The 19418-nt window shown below is 45.0% G+C and overlaps 1 protein-coding gene across 1 annotated transcript in view; it reads right to left on the reverse strand.

Moving 5' to 3' along the window:
• Nucleotides 1-19418, reverse strand: part of LOC132461778 (protein turtle homolog B-like) — an 84967-nt gene that overhangs the window by 27434 nt on the left and 38115 nt on the right. The window contains 9 exon segments of the mRNA XM_060057178.1: nucleotides 1432-1555; nucleotides 2955-3105; nucleotides 3857-3939; nucleotides 3942-3973; nucleotides 4098-4255; nucleotides 4736-4878; nucleotides 9173-9318; nucleotides 11702-11843; nucleotides 17611-17728. Coding sequence (XP_059913161.1) covers nucleotides 1432-1555; nucleotides 2955-3105; nucleotides 3857-3939; nucleotides 3942-3973; nucleotides 4098-4255; nucleotides 4736-4878; nucleotides 9173-9318; nucleotides 11702-11843; nucleotides 17611-17728 — 1097 coding nt within the window.

A 19418-nucleotide genomic window follows, 5' to 3' on the forward strand; every position in this document is an offset into this window, starting at 1 on the left:
CACACCATGTCCTGTTTCGCCAACTGTGCGATGAAGTGATAGCCATCGAATGTATATGCATGAAAACAAAGAAATTAAAGAAATTACAAAGGAGAAAACGGTGGAGTTGGAATGACTCATGGCGTTCTCAGAGGACGGAGGTTCAACACCGGGACTCTATCTAGCACTGTATGAGAGCATACACAGCTGTCAGCGCAACCATAAAACACACGCCTGGAGATTTACACAAATGTAATATATATCTACTGTAGGCTAAACATACAGACACAGACCGTTTAAATGTGGCGGGCAGGAAGACATTTCTATTGTATGCTTATTCCTCCCACAATATTACTCTGATGTTTTTCCTCAGAGACACATTTGGTCTACCCTCAGTGGGACTCTGATTTCAGAGCAATATCAATTTTTTTTGGTAATCATGCTTTAGTTCTAATATTGTTTTTTAAATAATTGAATAATAATCAATTATACAAACATTTTACATAAATTCTGTTTGATTTCAACAGAACTAATTTCACCCCATTTCCCTATCTTGAGTTAACCTTTCATTTTTGCTGAATTTTGAAGTAAATCTAAGATAGTATGCATTGTGGACTTGCCATCAGCCAACGTACTCACAGATAACGACTAAGATTACAATCTTGACTGCCTCTCAGAGCATTAACATTACAATGTACACACAAATGTACACAATGTACACATGTATATCACAATGTCACATTGTGATATACATATTAGCACCCTTGGATCAAGGAGATATCTTGACACTGTTAGCAAAAGCTTACCTGCCATGATGCTATCATTACATGGCATCCTATCTGTCTGGAAAGGAACTTTGAATCTATGACTATCATAACCCTGTTTTACCATATCCATCCTCCTATAAGGCCTGATTTCCCCCTGGTAATGCAGGGACAGAGCTGAAGCAGCAGCAGCAGCAGCAGCAGCAGCAGCAACAGCAACAGAAACAGCAACAGTAGCAGGGCATGGAGGCTTCCGGGTGGTGTTTAGAATGTCGGAGCTTCTTAAATTTTAAAATGATCAGACTGTAAACAAGGAGATAAAAATACACTTTGCTGGGAGGTAAGTGGAAATACAGCAGGTGCGTAGTTCCATCTCACTGCATTTCCCTCCCCTTCCCACCAACACTCAGAACACCACCCAGGGAAGAGGAATCATTTAACAACAGAGAAGGAGAACAGAAACTTCTGGAAGGATTCTGGGCACTATTTCAAAACAAGAAGGAAAGAGCAGCAGCAGAAGAGAAAGAAGAAGAAGAAGAAGAAGAAGAAGAAGAAGAAGAAGAAGAAGAAGAAGAAGAAGAAGAAGAAGAAGAAGAAGAAGAAGAAGAAGAAGAAGAAGAAGAAGAAGAAGAAGAAGAAGAAGAAGAAGAAGGAGAGCGGGAAAGCAAAGCAAGCAGGGATGACTCACACATGTCCGTACCAGACTGAGAATGTCTGCGGGAAGCCTCCGTCATAGCCGGCCTCCCAGGACACGTTGGCCCAGGTGGAGGACGCTACCGCGTGGACGCTGACAGGGGCGTGCGGGCTTGTGCCTGCAAGGGATGATGGGAAATTTGGAGGAGGGGGGGGGGGGGCAGGAAACACGTTAATATGGCAGGGAGCCACCATAGCTGCGGCCCCCCCTGTGGAGTCATCTGTCGTGCACATGTTTTATTAATTTGTTTGTTGATTTGATGGTGCTTCAGGAAACTCATTGGGAGCGAGATGGAGTCCCATTAGCTCTCGAACATCAAGGGTATTGGTAATCATTCCTAGGTTCGATGTTTGTATTTTGAGAACACTTTTCAGTCCGAGTGACAAAGTGACTCACACACAGAAACAGGAAAATAATGGGGAAGAATTAAACAACAACCAATAGCTGAGGGGACTCCTAGCTCTCTCTTTAAAAGGGACCGCCTCCCACTGTGAAATGATATCCACAGGACAAACGCATAAACATACACGGAGCCAACCGCATTCACATACACACACCCACACACCCCAAACACTGCACAGCATCTCGTCCCAAAACCTAAAGGAGACAGATTTCCTAGCCCGGCATGTATCACTGGTTATCGGCTCGTTGGCTAATTTCCCCTCACGCTCCTGTATAATCCACGTCAGTATAGCGAGGTAGACACCAGCACAGTATCCCCATGGGCCCCCACCAATCCGTTGCCTTCATCAGCCTCACAGTACAGTGTGGGGTACGGTAGGGTAGGACTGCTTCGTAATGCTTCCGGTGGGCTTGAAGCATGACACGATGCGGTTCTGCCTCGCCGACGCTGCGTCATGCACTAGCCAAACACTTACCAGCGGCACGATGGGTAGGAAGGACCGGTTCCACCTCATCACAGAGCGCCTGCCAAACGTCAGGAGCTCACTGAGGACTTATCCCAGGAGGATTGAACGGCGGAGGGTTTTACACTGAGGTTGTCTGACATCGATTCAATCCTGTGTGTTGAGTGTGTAATGGGAAATGTTCCTTTGTAGCTATGATCTTTTCAATACATTCTTCAATGATTCCTCCATCCATCCACGGAAACATTGTGTGTGTGTTTGTGTGTGTGTGTGTTGTGTGTGTATATGTTTGTGCATGTGTATATTTCTACAAGTGGATGAGTGTGAATGTGTATGTGTGCATGAGGGTGTTCACATGTATGCTGAATATATGTATGAATGCGTCTGTCTGTCTGTCTGTCTGTCTGTCTGTCTGTCTGTCTGTCTGTCTGTCTGTCTGTCTGTCTGTCTGTCTGTCTGTCTGTCTGTCTGTCTGTCTGTCTGTCTGTCTGTCTGTCTGTCTGTCTGTCTGTGTGTGTGTGTGTGTTGTGTGCGTGCGTAGCGTGCGTGCGTGCGTGCGTGCGTGCGTGCGTGCGTGGCTGTGCGTGTGTGTGTGAGTGTGTGTGTGTGCATGTGTGTGCGTGTGTTTGTGTGCTTGCGTGAACGCTGTACCTATGACTAGGAGGTGGGTGCTGGCAGTGATGCTCGTAGCTACGTTGGTGGCAACACACTCCCACTCGCCGTGGTCTTCCTTGGTGAGCGACTTGAACTTGATGCTGCCCCGGGGCAGGACGTTGTGCTTGCTTCTGCTGGGCTTCCCTACCTGGGGAGGGACCAAACCCACACAAGGACAATACATACCATAATCATATGGAGGAAACAGGAGTATGCGTCAATGTGAATGCAAATGGTAAACGGTCAATTCTAACCAGCGCTATTCTAACCGGTATAATCAAAATATTCTATCTAACACCGACGGCGATGTCAGCCATGCAAGGCGACAGCCAGCTCATCAGCGCAGTTAGGGTTAGGTGTCTTGCTCAGGGACACCTTGACGCTCTAGGAGGAGCCGGGGTTCGAACGAGAGCTCATGTCATGACAAATGTCATAGAGATAATCGTGAAAACATTGAGAAGTTCATGATCAGTAACAGTGGGAGCAACAGATTGACAGTTGAGCTGTCATGGTTATATATTTTGGGAACAATGATATATGACACCAGCCTCTACAATTGTAACAGTGAACCAGTCTCTATTTGTAATTAAAACGGTGTGCGTTTCGTTAACTCTGTGAGTTCTCTACTCAGAACTACATACGTTGTGAGCACATCATTAAAACCAAAAAAAGCAGATAAAGCAAACCTAGTGTCATCGTTTGAATCCTCTGCATCTGAGTATTTAATTGAGCAAAAAAGTATTCACTGAATGATTCCAATTACAGTCCTACACATCTTCAACTTAACACGTGAAAGAGGCCTCTGACCGATGACGCCAATCGATGCAGCCCAAAAAACACCAGTCAATCAATGCAGTGAGGTGCAGGACAGTCTCTTAGTGGCTACCAGGACGCCTCACCTTCCTCCAGGTGATGTTGGGGAAGGGGTCCCCCTCCGCCTCGCAGGGGATCACCAGCTCTCTGCCCACTTCCTGCCTGTACTCCCTCCAGGAACCACCGAGAACTTGGGCGGGGTCCTGAGGACGAAGTCAAACCAAACCCCCCGCGCCAAAATGAGACAATGATGGTTGTCGAAATGAAAGCTCCACGGAGAAGGCCGACAGGCTGCCACCATGCTAACAAAGAGGTAAAGAGGACGACGGAGCACGAGGACGAACCTTTAGCACCAGGGGGGCCGGAGTGGACCATCCCATTGAGCCCAGGGCGTTGTAAGGCATGCAGGTGTAGGTGCCCAGAGAGTCCTCCGTCACTTCTGCCACGCGGATACTCCCGTCATCCGTTTGGCTCCAGCCGGGGTACTGTGATTTGGTTGGGCGGGGAGGGGTGGGGAAGGAAGGGTGATGTTTTTGGGAGGATTATCGTTTGAATCACTTTAACTTCGCTTCAAGCTTCCTCTCAAGCTCGGTACTTTGTCACATCGTCTTGTAGAAAAACCCCTCCTGAAAAACATCCACACATTACCATGGGATTCAAAAGGTCGGGGGACCTACCTCTTGTGTTTTGTGTGTGCAATTGAACAGTAATTATGTCAACGCCTGTTTAATCACGTTGAATCAAGACGTACATTAGCTCCAAACATATCTTTAAGTCTCAGAGTGTTTCCAGGTCCGCACACACAGGATTACTTGTGAATAACCCAGTAGCTTCTCAATAGGTTCCTCAATCTCAGATGACTCCCTCTGCACATAGGGACACCTTCAAGGAAACCAACTCAACAACCTCCCACTTCAACTCTGTGCACCCGAAATCTCTTACTCATCGGCAGCGAATTATTTCACCTTTTCTATCCGTAGAGGAAGGCCGTCCTTCTTCCACTTCACCATGGTGACCGACGGGTTGGCGTCGATGGGACATCGGATGAAGCCGGGTAGACCGATGGCCACGTAAATGACGGGGGGCATGTTCAGAACGCGGGCAGGGTCTGGGGCGGGAGACATAATGGGAAAATAAGGGGATAATGAAAGCAAAAGTGAAACTAGTCTAGAATACGGATGTTTGGGGGTGTTTCTGTCTGTTTGATTAGCGCAGCAGTAATCAGAGGCGCTGGTGGAGGAAATTAATCATTTTAATGGGAAGTGAGCTCCACATTATATGATGAAGGCAATCAGCTGCTGGAGCTCTGTTGTAGCCATTACTGTGTACTTGGTTTTTGTGGGTTTTTATGTTTTTTTTTTGGTGTTGGTGTTTTCCCAATCTTGATAAACAAAGAAATTTTTTGATCTAATCACACACATTAGTCACCAGTATCTGACAACCTTCAAATAACATTGACATGGATATCATTAACACAGATATCATTAACACAAAGCAAAGCTCAGTTTTTCCTCTATTTTCTTTTCCCTTTTCTTCTGCTGCAGTCGTACCCGCCAGCGAACTGGAGCTAACGTCACCGCCATGTGACCACATGATGTCATTCATCCCTCACAGGGAACAGACTTTCTGCTTGGGGTGTGATGTTGGGACCCTAGCTTTGTTGACCCGACAATGCCCCTTAACCCCCTAGTATAACTATTATTAAAAGGCTGAACGTTTCCTAGACAATGCTATGCTAATGGTAACTGCAATGGATATCAAAGCACAAGCCTATGCTTAGTGATGGTCTTGACCACCATCTTTGTTATCCGTATTGATACGATTTTTTTCCGTTCACAGTGCTCCCTGAGAGTTGAGTAGAGGAGAGGAGAGGAGATGAGTAATGAAAATGAGAAAATTGGAGAGTTAAGAGTTAAATGGGTAGGAGTAGAGAAGAGGAGAAGAGAGGAGAGGAGAGGAGAAGAGAGGAGAGGAGAGGAGAGGAGAGGAGAGGAGAGGAGAGGAGAGGAGAGAGAGAGGAGAGGAGAGGAGAGGAGAGGTTTGGAGAGGAGAGGACAGGAGAGGAGAGGAGAGTGGAGGAGAGGAGAGGATTGGAAAGGACAGGGGGGTAGAGGAGAGGAGGGGAGAGGAGAGGAAAGGAGGGGAAAGGAGAGGAGAGGAGTTGAGAGGAGAAAAGCGGACAGGATAGGAGATGAGATGAAGGGAGAGGAGAGGAGAGGAAAGGAGAGGAGAGGACATGAGAGGAGAGGAGAGGAGATGAGATGAGAAGAGAAGAGAAGAGAAGAGAAGAGAAGAGAAGAGAAGAGAGAGAGAAGAGAAGAGAAGAGAAGAGAAGAGAAGAGAAGAGAAGAGAAGAGAAGAGAGGAGAGGAGAGGAGAGGAGAGGAGAGGAGAGGAGAGGAGAGGAGGTGACATAATAAAAGTTGGGTGGGGGTTTTCATGGCAGTGCAGCAGGGGGAGGGAGAGAGCAGGAGAAAGAGAGAGCGCTGCTGATTGGCTTGAGGAATTGGAGGGAGGGGCGCGATGCAGCGTGCGTACTGAACAGGGACAGGTAAGATGATGTAAGGCAGAGCGAGTAGGAGAGAAAGAGAGAGAGAGAGAGAGAGAGAGAGAGAGAGAGAGAGAGAGAGATGTGGTGACCTAGCAGGCAGAATGGGAAGCTTGTGTGTGTGTTCGTATATGTGTGTGTCATAGATGATGTCATGTGAAAGAGAATACAGAATGCCTGCGATAGATAGATAGATAGATAGATAGATAGATAGATCGATAGATAGATAGATAGATAGATAGATAGATAGATAGATAGATAGATAGATAGATAGACAGACAGACAGATAGATAGATAGATAGATAGATAGATAGATAGATAGATAGATAGATAGATAGATAGATAGATAGATAGATAGATAGATAGATAGATAGATAGATAGATAGATAGATAGATAGATAGATAGATAGATAGATAGATAGATAGATCGATAGATCGATAGATCGATAGATAGATCGATAGATCGATAGATGGATGAATGGACACAGCAGCCACTCTGTGCCCAGGGAAGGTGCATTTGGCACTTCCATTGGTGCAGACAGACGAGGGTTTCTGCCAAGTTTCTAAATATAGACACTACACCACTATCTCACACGACACGCTGGGATCCCACCGCACTCACCGTTTTAGGGGGCTGGGCAGGGGGGGCAGATAGCGGAGAGGGAGGAGAGAGAGAGAGAGAGAGAGAGAGAGAGAGAGAGAGAGAGAGAGAGAGAGAGAGAGAGAGAGAGAGAGAGAGAGAGAGAGAGAGAGAGAGAGAGAGAAAGAGAAAGAGAGAGAGAGAGAGAGAGAGAGAGAGAGAGAGAGAGAGAGAGAGAGAGAGAGAGAGAGAGAGAGAGAGGGGGGAGAGACATAATGACAGGCTTAATGACAGGGAGATTAGATGGAGACCAGGCTGGGAGGAGTGCCCCCCCCCCCCCCCATCCCCCCATGCTCCTATTCCTCTGAAGAGAACGAGAGAGGGACAGAGAGAAAGGAAAGAGGAGGAGAAGGAAAGGTGTATCTATAAATATGGAAGCCAATGAGAGAGACAGCTAGAGCGAGATAAGGGGAGCCTAGTGAGGCAAGGGGGGGGGGGGGGTGTGGGTGGGTGGGATCGGAGGAGGGGGACGCTACAGAGACCGTCAGAGCGTGGCGCCTAGCAGCGCGCCCGCGGTTACGGCGATGATGTAATCCCCACCTCCCCTCCCCCTCCCCCCTCCCCCTCCCCCTTCTTATCTCCACAACTCTGCCGTTCTCACGACTGCTGTTGCCTACCTCTTGGCTGTCATATGAACACACACACACACACAAACACATACACTTGCACACACACACGCACACGCACACACACACACACAGACATGCTGTAATGTGAAGCTTGCGTGGAGGGGAGGGGTAATGAGAAATGTCTGTTGCCTTGACGACTGCCAGCACACCCAATCACGGCATTCCTCCATGCTCATCCACTCTCACTTTCTCTTGATCATTCTCCCTCTCTCTCTCTCTCTCTCTCTCTCTCTCTCTCTCTCTCTCTCTCTCTCTGTTATCCCAGCAGGACACAGATGTCCCGTTACTACCCATTGTCTTGATCAATCATTCTCCACCTCGTCAGCTCACAGGTTTTCCTTGATTACAGTTTGGACGTGTGTGTGTGTGTGTGTGTGTGTGTGTGTGTGTGTGTGTGTGTGTGTGTGTGTGTGTGTGTGTGTGTGTGTGTGTGTGTGTGTGTGTGTGTGTGTGTGTGTGTGTGTGTGTGTGTGTGTGTGTGGGAGAAGGAGGCAGGTGAGTGGTGCGTGACAACAGGTGTCTTCAAGGTTCCCAGTGCGCCTCAAGGATTTCAGTAGGTGCCGCTGGGTGTGATGTGTCAGTGCACTCCGAGAGTATGTAGATGGTGGGTGTATATATAGATCATGTATATTTTAATCAACGTAGGACGTGCATTAATACTGCATGGTCCGTTTGTGCATGCATCACAGTACATCATGCAAGTGCATATTTAAGATCCAGCGTGTGAGGAGATATAGGTTGGAAGAGCTGGAGAAGGAAGGAGAAGAAAAGGTTCAAGAGAGAACACACACACACACACATAAATACAACTACACACACACAAACACACACACACACACATACACATACACTAACACACACATTTTTTGTAAAGCAAATATACTTGGTGGGATTAGGTGGGATCCAGCCTTTTGGAATTCATCCACAAATTGGCAGATCAGAAGTCCGCCCGGAGATGCAATGAATGCCCAAATCAATTCCACAAGGCAAACACACAATATGTGTTTTGTGTCCAGCAAAATAAGTTAAGCCAATGAGAAAAAGAAGGGCTCTGGGCATTATTCAGCAAGGGAATAACCAGTATGTGGGTGTGTGTGGGGGTAGTCCCTTGCTAAATGATGACACTGTTTGTGATTCTGTACCATGCTCTGGTCTTGTGATGTGTCATACATGGGAGTACTTGAACAATAAGGGAAAGATGGGTTGGCTCACTGGAGTAAAGACAATTGAAATCCAAAAATATTCAACATGCCAACCAATGGGCCCTTACTCAGCCAGCGGCCATCTTAGCTTAACAGTGGGAACTGATGCAAAGTTCAGCATTACGCACTCCCATCCAGCTAGCATTCAGAACCAACATGGCCACCAGGCTGAAACTGTTTATATTTCTCTCTTACTAGTATTTCTCGACACGATTGACTGACCGATTGATCCCACACAAACACCACACAAAGTTTCAACAATGTTTTCAACCCCCATAAACTCAACACCAATACACATCTCGGTTCAGCAATCAATTGTTGCAACTCATATTGATTGGATTCTTGGTTTCTCCACAAATGACTTTTTTCCACCAGGTTACTTACATTGCACGGTCATGTAGGCCGAGGCAGTTGGGGCCTGACCCAGGCTGTTGCTAGGGCTACAAGTGTATTTCCCAGCATCCTCGGGCTTGACCTGAGCGATGATGAGGGAACCGTCAATAAGAATACTGACTCTGCGCTTCAGGTCACTGTGAGAGGAGAAACGAGGAAAGTAGACAAGCGTCAAAGGAAAGGAGACGGGTTAAGATAATACTTAGTCGTGTCAAATCAAGAGGACGTGTGCTCATGCCAGTCCATCTTCCTGGCATGAAAAAACAAAAATGATACAATTCTTTTGATTTTACTGTGGTGATATCATCAATAAGTATTCACAGGGAGCCGAGACTCCAGCATTTCAAGCAAATGTGAATGTTAACCTGGTCCCGTCAAAATGCATGCATGCGGGCACACCATTTGAACCTAATTCAGTAGCACAGCCGCAGAGGTGGACTCAACAGAAGGCCAAACAGAGACGGCAGGAGGGGTTTGTGGGTGGAGAGAGGGAGGGAGGGAGAGAGAGAGAGAGACTACGGCACAACAGAAGGTTGTAGTCATCTGCTGCTGGGTCCCACCGGCCCGGGACAGAGCGGCCGGGGGGGTCTGGCGGGGGCGGCGGGGGGGACGGGGGGGGGGGGACGGGGGGGGGGGGGACGTAGCAGCAGCCTCCACATGTCTGGGCCTCCGCAGAAACAGGGCGGCCGTTTTTGCAGCTGAGTTAAGAAAAAAAATGAATTAAAGAATGGAGAGTTCTCTGGCTCATGGGAGGAGGCGAGAGGAGAGAGGTTGTTCTCCTCTCACTGCCGGCTCCTCTTGAGAGTGCTCCCACAACGCTCTAAATATAGCGCCTCTGACAAAGCTGATCATGCGTCCACCAGATGAATTGTTTCTATTAATAAGAGACCAGAAGCTGGTGGCTGTGACACGGGCCTTCCTGTACACACACTGAGAAATAAGTACGACGTGCGGGTGACTTCCGATGGCCTCGGGGATCGCAGTTGTTTTACGTTGAATGGAACTGGTTTTAACCTTCTGTTAGAATTTGCACAGCATTAACTTGGGCTCTGACATGTTGGCAGCCGTGGGATGAATCATTACGTATGGAGCAAAAAAGGACGTGAGATTTCATGGTAAAAGTTGATCTTAATTCAAGTTACTTTTCTGAATGCGTGAGCAGTTCCTCACCGGATGATATAAAACGGCATGAACAAGCATTTATGTGCAAAGAACATTTGAAATGTTATGATCTACACATTGCAGTGCCAAGTGAGCCACACGTGAGCCTTCAGGACAGCATGACGGTGGTCCACTGCGTGGCTCCTAGTGAGCAGAAAGGACAAGGTGTTGCACAAATGTCTGGAGAAAACGCAGGAAAAATGTATTTTGCCCGTGGCTTTGTATGGAAGACATATACGCAATACAGGACACGTCCGTCATCAAACACACACACACACACACACACACACACACACACACACACACACACACACCCACACCCACACACACACCTGCATGCGCACAGACACACACACACGCACACACACACACACACACACACACACACACACACACACACACACACACACACACACACACACGTCCAAACTCATACCTTTTGACCAGACATGGGAGACAGTGTGCAAGATGAAACTGGGATTCATAAAGAAAAAGCCAAAAATAAACCCACGCACGTCTCAACGCTTGCCGTCCGGTTTGATGGATTTAAGAAGCCCAGATTCTCTTTCAGAAGCTTTTACCAGCTCATAAATAGGTATGTTTTTATCTTAAGACCTCAGCAGGTTTTACACAGCCTGCCTTGTCAGGTTGCTGTTTGCGGTGACCTGTGACTGTAATCCACTCCTGGTGATTAACCTTCCATCACTCACCTTGTTGGCACTGTCGGCTGATTCTCGACAGCTCTATTTTTTGGGCTATATTTATTAGCTCCTGTTTTCATTTGCCCACTTTATACACACATTGTGAATAACATCCACAAGAATAGCCACACAAGAAAAAATCCTGCTTTTATAACATCTCATAAACTGTCTTGTGCAGTTGTGGTTGGTTTATTTGCACAAATGTCTTTGGTTGTTCAATTGAATCTGATGCTGGTAGGAACAAATAATAAATATACTCCGGCTCGTGGAATATATGTTCTTACTTTCCTTCTCCTTAAGCTGCTCTGACCCCTGTTCTGTTGGTGTTTCCCTTAGTCAGTGTGCAGTACTGCACTTTTTGTCGTTCATTTTGATTTATTCTTTTGATTGTTCTCAAATGTACTGTCACTTTAGATAAAAGCGTCTGATTAAACCAAACAACTTCAGTAAAACATGTCACTAATGACAATCCTGCATGATCTATTAAAGAGGACAGCATACACAGCCTCAGCCTGACTGTACACACACACACACACACACACACACACACACACACACACACACACACACACACTGGGCATGCAACCACCCAACAGCAGGGGGTCGGCGAGTGACCGGGATGAAAGGCAGGTCGCGGCCGGTACCAACGGGACCTTACTTCTTGAAGAAGACGTTGTCCTCCTCCCAGAACCAGGTGTAGGTCAGGTTGCCCGGGTAGGCCTCAGCCTGGCAGGTGAAGAAGGCGTCCTGGGAAATGTTTACCGTGATGTTCTCTGGTGGCGAAACGATGAACGGAGGTCCTGAGGGAAAGGTTGACACGGGAAAAAAATATTGATTTCATGGTTTTCACGGTCACACCTGTCAGTGAAATCTAAAACTATATCCAACTGTGGGAGACGTGTGACTATGATGGACCCATGACGTCCTCCCAACGATTGTCCTCCCAAATGAAATGCTTCAGCTGCCTCTTGTGTTTGTGTGTGTGTGTGTGTGTGTGTGTGTGTGTGTGTGTGTGTGTGTGTGTGTGTGTGTGTGTGTGTGTGTGTGTGTGTGTGTGTGTGTGTGTGTGTGTGTGTGTGTGTGTGTGTGTGTTGCAGGTATGTATGGGTTTCAGGCTAAACAAACCATAGAATTATTCATTGAAAAAAAAAAAAAAGGTCCACCATCTGTTGTTTGACTAAACATAAATGTATCAAACAAAAGAACAGAGTCGTATATCTAAATATACTTGCAGGCTTGACATATTGAGATGCATGTTCGTGCCAAATTTACTTCTTTGTTTCCTTAGAAATTGATCATCTGCACTGCATAAGGTTGAGGAAACGGAGACAGAATGGGTGACACTCTTTAACGATTTGTCATTAAAACCAAAAAAAAACGAGTATAACACACCTATGCATAGACCTACGTCTCAAAACATACATTTATTGCTTTTAAATTTGCGAAGATTGCCTAGCATTGACCATGCACCCAATGTCGATGTGAAGCGGAGTAAGTCTCTTGCTTGCTGTGCGGATGTTCAACGGTGGACAGTGAGCCAATGTCATTAGCCAAGTTACAACATTCGCAACGACAACACTTGGGAATCGGTGCAGATCAGTTTATTTATGGACCCTGAGGCCAATAGACCAGAAGAAGAGTAGATACCAAGAGCATTTAAACGATCCGCTATTGCAGTCGATAGCATCCTAGGACTGCTGAATAAAATACTTAAATAGCACCTTCGGCGGCGCTAAAGGTGGAACAATAGTGTTAGCCACAGGCAGCTCAGACAGGAGAGTTTACGCTTAATTGAGACAAAACAAGAAAGGTCTTGTTTTGTGCAGGAATATACGCAAGGAACTATATTTACGTTTTTGTCACAATCTTTGAAATTTACAGAAAATGTTCTTCAACAGACAATGTTCAGCACTCAATGCTCTATTTTTCAAACAATACCTAAAACTTCCCTTCACTATGTTCAGCACTTAATGCTCTATTTTTCAAACAATACCTTCCCTTGAGTATGTTCAGCACTCAATGCTCTATTTTTCAAACAATACCTAAAACTTCCCTTCACTGTCTCACCAAACTCTGTCTACTGATTCTTATGGGATTCCTGTTGGAAATTACAACACATGGGATAGGCTACACACTACATAAAAGAAATGGGATTACCAAACACAACATACAACCAATATCCACCCGAGAGATGTGTGGAATTGTGTAGCTCCAACATATTGCCCGCTGTTTGAGTTTGGCGCCATCAAAGGTTGATGGGACATCACGGTTTCACCCCAGCTGTGCCAGATGCTTGTTCCTATTCCACTCTCCTAGCACATATTTCATGTCAGTGCTTTTATCGCCCCACCGTAACCCCTGCTTGACCCCTATCCGGTTAAGCCCCTTAACCTGCTAACACTCAAGCTAACTAGTCTGGTGTGGCAGCAAAAACGACCATGCTTATCTGTGTGTGTGTGTGTGTGTGTGTGTGTGTGTGTGTGTGTGTGTGTGTGTGTGTGTGTGTGTGTGTGTGTGTGTGTGTGTGTGTGTGTGTGTGTGTGTGTGTGTGTGTGTGTGTGTGTGTGTGTGTGTGTGTGTGTGTGTGTGAATAAAGTCTCATTTTTGTCTAATGAGCTATTCAATGAGCTAATGCGCCTTTCAATAATCCCAAGGCACTTGGAAAACAAAACAAAAAGTAGATAATAGATGATAAAACTTAACTCAAATAATATATCAATATAACCTAATATACGAGAGATATAATAGTCATTAAATTCTCAAAACTATTGCTTAGCCATGCTGAAGTTAACATGTCGGATATGTTTCAGGAATGCTTCTGTGCATGTCGCCCCTAGGTCATATCGGATCCCCTGTGGATCAGAACATTTTTCCTCTCCATCATTCCCATTGCAACGGTTCTGTGTTGAACTATAATCTCCATCACATTCCAAGCAATGTCAGCATGTGTGTTTATTCACGCTTTCCCTTTATTTGCAGCTTGTGCTGCAGATAAAGTCATTCCTGTTTCCTTCTATGTGGTCGCCCTACCCTTCTTGTATACTTTCCGTGCATTTTTGTGCATCTGAGTTTAGACAGGAATACTGTAAGCATGACAGCAATTACGATTATGCTAATTGTAATTATTTTCTAAATATGTGTTTAATGTGATATAAAACAGCATTAGGTCAGCAGGCTCTGACACAAAGATTTTAATAGAATTAACTAAATGAACAATCAGGCGGATTTGGACGGGTTCATCCGTCTTCACTGTTCATCAATAGCCTTGTTTGTGTGACCCTCCCAATCTCCCGAGTTCCCATTCTGTTTCTCTCTGCAGATTTGTGTGGCCTCGATTCTGTTTAAAGAAATGTTAAAAGCCTTTCCAAAAAACGTAGAGTGCCGATCATTGCTCGGCAGAGGGTGTTCATGTCAAACAAGGAGTGCCGCAGTCGGCAGAATTAAAAAACAATTCAGTGCCCTAGGATCGTGTAGCAATCTACACAACAATCTGTTTTCGCTTTTTGTCCAACTGCAAGATCCTGCAAGAGTGAAGAGGACAAGCATCACTCTGATTGGCTGGAGTTCTTTGAACAACGTATATTCGGCAATCAGCCCGGCCAAGGCCAGACTGATATTCATTGAGAAAAAACAACCATGGATATCCAGATTGTCACATAGGGCTAGTTCCTCAAAACCTTGCATTCAAACATATCGAATAGAATACAATAGAAAATAAAATAAAAAATAATTCCTTTCAATGTAATCAAACGGTGCATATCGAAATGGTGTAGAAATCGTTACATAGCTTTCACACAAGAAATATTATGCAACCGATGTCGAAGCATAAGCACATATGCATCTACCATCGCTTACCATTAATACACTCCACCATACCGCCACCATCAAATTGGTCAAACCCTCAACGTAATCTCTAATCTTTAAATACAGAGCAAGTGTCTGTGTATACGACTCACATTCACACACACACACACACACACACACACACACACACACACACACACACACACACACACACACACACACACACACACACACACACACACACACACACACACACACACACACACACACACACAGACCCAAACAGGCAAAGCCACAGTCAAGTAAACACACCCATACACCAACATTTGCACTCACACAGGGAAAGACAAGTTGGCGTTGCCACTTTAAAGAGCAAGCCCCATATGTTAGTCGCGATCTGAGCCCAGGGCCTGAGCCTTTAACAGGCAGGCCGCTTCCATCTGCCAACCCCCATTAGCAGCCCAACTACTACCAGCACCAGACGCACAAGTGTCTCTGACTATGTGCCTACATGTGTGTGTTTCTGTGTGTGTGTTTCTGTGTGTGTGTGTGCATGTGTGTGTGTGTGTGTGTGTGTGTGGTGGTGGGTGCTTGTGTCTTTGTGTCAAACTCAAACTGTGTGGGAGTTGGTCCAGAACATGCATGAATGTGTGTTTGTGGGCATGTTTACTCTGGTGAATGCCAAATGTCTGTGTTTGTTTTTATCTCTATGTCTGTGCATATGCATGTGTGTGTGTGTGTGTGTGTGTGTGTGTGTGTGTGTGTGTGTGTGTGTGTGTGTGTGTGTGTGTGTGTGTGTGTGTGTGTGTGTGTGTGTTTTTGTGTGGCTTTGTGTGTGCGAGTGTGAGTGTGCATGTGCTCATGTATGTAAATGATGTGCATGTGTGTGTGTGCGTGTGTGTTTGTGTGTGTTAAGAGACAAGTATGCACATTTGTTGCTATTTTAGTTAGTTGTTTGCTCCCTATGCTTGAAGCAGGCCAGCTGGCTTAATGGTATCGTTGTTGATCGGCTGCCTGTTAGCTTCCCAGGATAACCTATAATAATCTGACACACCTTAGCCCCGCCCCTCCCAAACCCTGATAGTGGGTGACAGAGCAATGGGGCTTCTTAATAGCCCCAAAGCGTTTAAATTGGTGTAATCAGTTGAAAGCCATGGTTAACCACCAATTAGCCTTTTGTCATTAAATATTAATCGGCCCGCTAACAGAACCCTCTTATTTATTTACGCTGCCCGTGAGGTGTCATGGGAGGAACATCCAACGTTTTGAGATAAATGTGTGTTTGCGTGTGTGTATGTGTGTGTGCACTATACGATTTTTGTGTCAAACTCTGTCAAAAAGCGGAAAAATAAATATGCCTGTCACAAAACATTTCTTTTTGACAGAGAGAAGAAATTCAACATCGTTCACAATTATTCTGCTGCCTGAAATAAGACATCAAATCTGTTTGAAATGGAGCAGCACAGTTGTCAATAGCCACACATGTAGCCAGGCAACACAACATCATTGCACACAAACTTTGGTTGGAAAAGCACCCGCATTGTCAGTATGATAGAATAAAAGTAACTTGACTATTAATATCAGGCTAATATCACCATGAAATATTAATCGTTAATGAATTATTCATCACTGAACTGAACTGCCGTTGGGAATTTAGCATGCCAAAGCAACTTAAATAATCAATGACGGGGCAAGATTAGCCCTGATCTTTGTTACTTTGGGGAATGACCCTTTTCTGTCAAAGTCCATCCGTCCTAAAGCTCAGACAAATCTGACTGTCAAGTTTACTCAATCTATTCATTCCCTTTGATTTCCTGTTTACACAGCCCCTCCCAGAATCAAACGAACAACTGAAGTTCGCAAATTATTTCCACATGTCTCTGCTCCTTTACAGTAGGAAAGGCGGTTGCCACGGAACAAGCTCAACATTGGAGACAAGAAAAGCAGCAACCTGAAAACCCTTGTTTCAGTCTTATTATCATTATTTATCTGTGCCTTCTAAGTAAGAAACACAATTCAAATCACTTCCTTGAAGGCAGTTTTCGGGGATTCAGGCTGATTTGCTCGGGGAAAAATATTAAACTCCACGAAAACACACACATTGACGGTGAAACAGATGTTGGTAATGTGATACTAATAGCTTGCTGATTGTTTGGCTCTCTGCCAAGAAAAGTTAATATCGTCCTTATGAATGGAATATAAATCAGAAAATGCTTGAAATACATATTAAGCCGTAAATGTTTCAATAAATGGTCCCAGAGCTCCATTCTTTGTTTATTTCCCAACCTGTTTGTGTGAATCACGATTAAACCATCATAACTGTCTCTCCCGGCTTCAATAGAACATCTGTTGGTATTGGTAACATGAGTTGCCAAAATGACTTGTTGTGTGCAGGTATGGTCCTGGAGTTGTCATACCATAGCTAAAACCCCATGATTGGTCATGCATTCTGAAGGCTGAAGGGGATTGAAAACCACAGGGCTCGTTTTAACGGAAGATAATCTCTGTATGCAGACTTGTGTATGGCAAAGATAATATGCGAACCATATTTGCCAAAAATATCTTTGACTCATATGGCAAAGTGAATATATGCTGATTATAACATACTACAAATGTGCTGTATACAATATACTATGATTCGCTGAATAGATTATTCAATCCATATGCCAAAACTATTTGGTGGAGATTTTTATCCAAAATGTCTTACTAAACTCTTTTGACAGAGTTTGACCCTACCCCAGTGTGAACGACCTTGAGCCCTACCTTGTACGAGCAGACGTGTGGTGTGGATGACCTCTCCTTGGGGGCTGAAAGCTCGGCAGGTGTACGCCCCTCTGTCATCCCTGTGGATGGTCAGCACCGAGAGACTGCCATCAGACACCTAGGAAGACACACACACACACACACACACACACACACACACACACACACACACACACACACACACACACACACACACACACACACAGACACACACACACACACAAACACACACACACACACACACACACACACACACACACACACACACACACACACACACACACACACACACACACACACACACAGACACACAGACACAGATCATTATTGTAATATGCAATTTTGGATTATCTGGTATTTTTCTCATTGTACTATAGTAAAAAACTATTTAAGCGTAGAAATTAATATATAAAATTGTGATGATACTTCAATGATTAAAGGATTAACAGCATATAACCCTAGGTGTTTGCTTATTAGATGCACAATGAAAAATGTTAAGCAATTAGCCATTGTAAAAAAAAAAACGAGTTGGTACATCCTCAAACATTGTAGGATAATCCTGCGGTATTGGCCCACCTGTACTCATAACTAAAGACACTGAAAAGAGGGACACGTTACGAGATCAAAGCTCAGCGCAAGCACAGGCTGAGTGGGCTGCAGTCATCCATTAGAAATAGATGTCACATCCAGCCAAACATGGTAAATCTACTTCAGGCCCAGGCAGCAGGCAGAAACAAAACCTGGCACTGGAGATGACAGAGCAAGTGTTTAGTATCCATCGGGCCCCCGTGACAAGACAGAAAGCCATGCCTGGCTGTGTCTCTTACTGGGACCTACTGTAAAGACTGTCAGCGCACACTATCGCCTCAAAGGACCGACGCGGCGCAAAGCACGTACTCCTTTCATCCGTGTTGCTCTGCCTTGCTTGCTTTGTCACCACACCACACACACATGGATAGTTGCAAGGAACGGATGCATGGTTTGAAGAAAAGCAAGAGGGAAAAGAAGAAGTAAAAAGGACATGGAGAACAAAGGAACAAAAGAAAAGAGACAAAGAAAGAATACAATTATATTTATTAACTCCCACTCAACGCGTCCAGTCAATTGATTTCCAACTACCTTCCCTAATAAAATTATGAAATCAAGATACTAAAAGGAACTTCCACAGCCATCAAAGTCATATCCCTAGAGGTGAGAGTATTGTACAATAATTATTCTGGGATGAATAAATAAATAAATAGAGAGTCAGCATTTGGTTAGACACTTTCTGACCTTTGCCAACCCGCACAATCCATCTCCTCCTGGGGGAACACGATGTATTGTCGGTCCAAGAGAAATTATCGGATCAATGCTGGGAAGCGAGATCTAGTAGTTGAACCAGCACCCCACTCCCCCTCCCCCACCTGCCTTCCATCTATTCAGGCACAGTGTGTCCCTGAGTGTGTCAGCCCTGGAGACAGGGATTACTTTACCATCACAGCTGGTGGAACAGCAAAGAACAGCAAGACATTTCCAGGTCTAACATTTATTTTATTTATATATTTTTTATCGGAATGATTTTAGTATTCCATTCTATTTGATTGCTTTTGTCTTACATTTCTATGATACACAACGATCATGGAGTTCAAGTTTGGCGACAAAAAAAAAAGTCATGCTATCGTGTTTTGTCACAAGAATAATTGTTGAAGTGAGCCAAAGTCTGTCAAATGCTCCCAAGAGTTGAGGTAAAACTTCTACAAAGTACAAAACAGAGATCACCTCCCGGAAGATTTACATTTGCATACAAGTTTAGCTTTTCATCCGTCTTC

Source organism: Gadus macrocephalus, chromosome 7 (assembly GCF_031168955.1).
Source record: "Gadus macrocephalus chromosome 7, ASM3116895v1".
Classification (NCBI taxonomy): domain Eukaryota; kingdom Metazoa; phylum Chordata; class Actinopteri; order Gadiformes; family Gadidae; genus Gadus; species Gadus macrocephalus.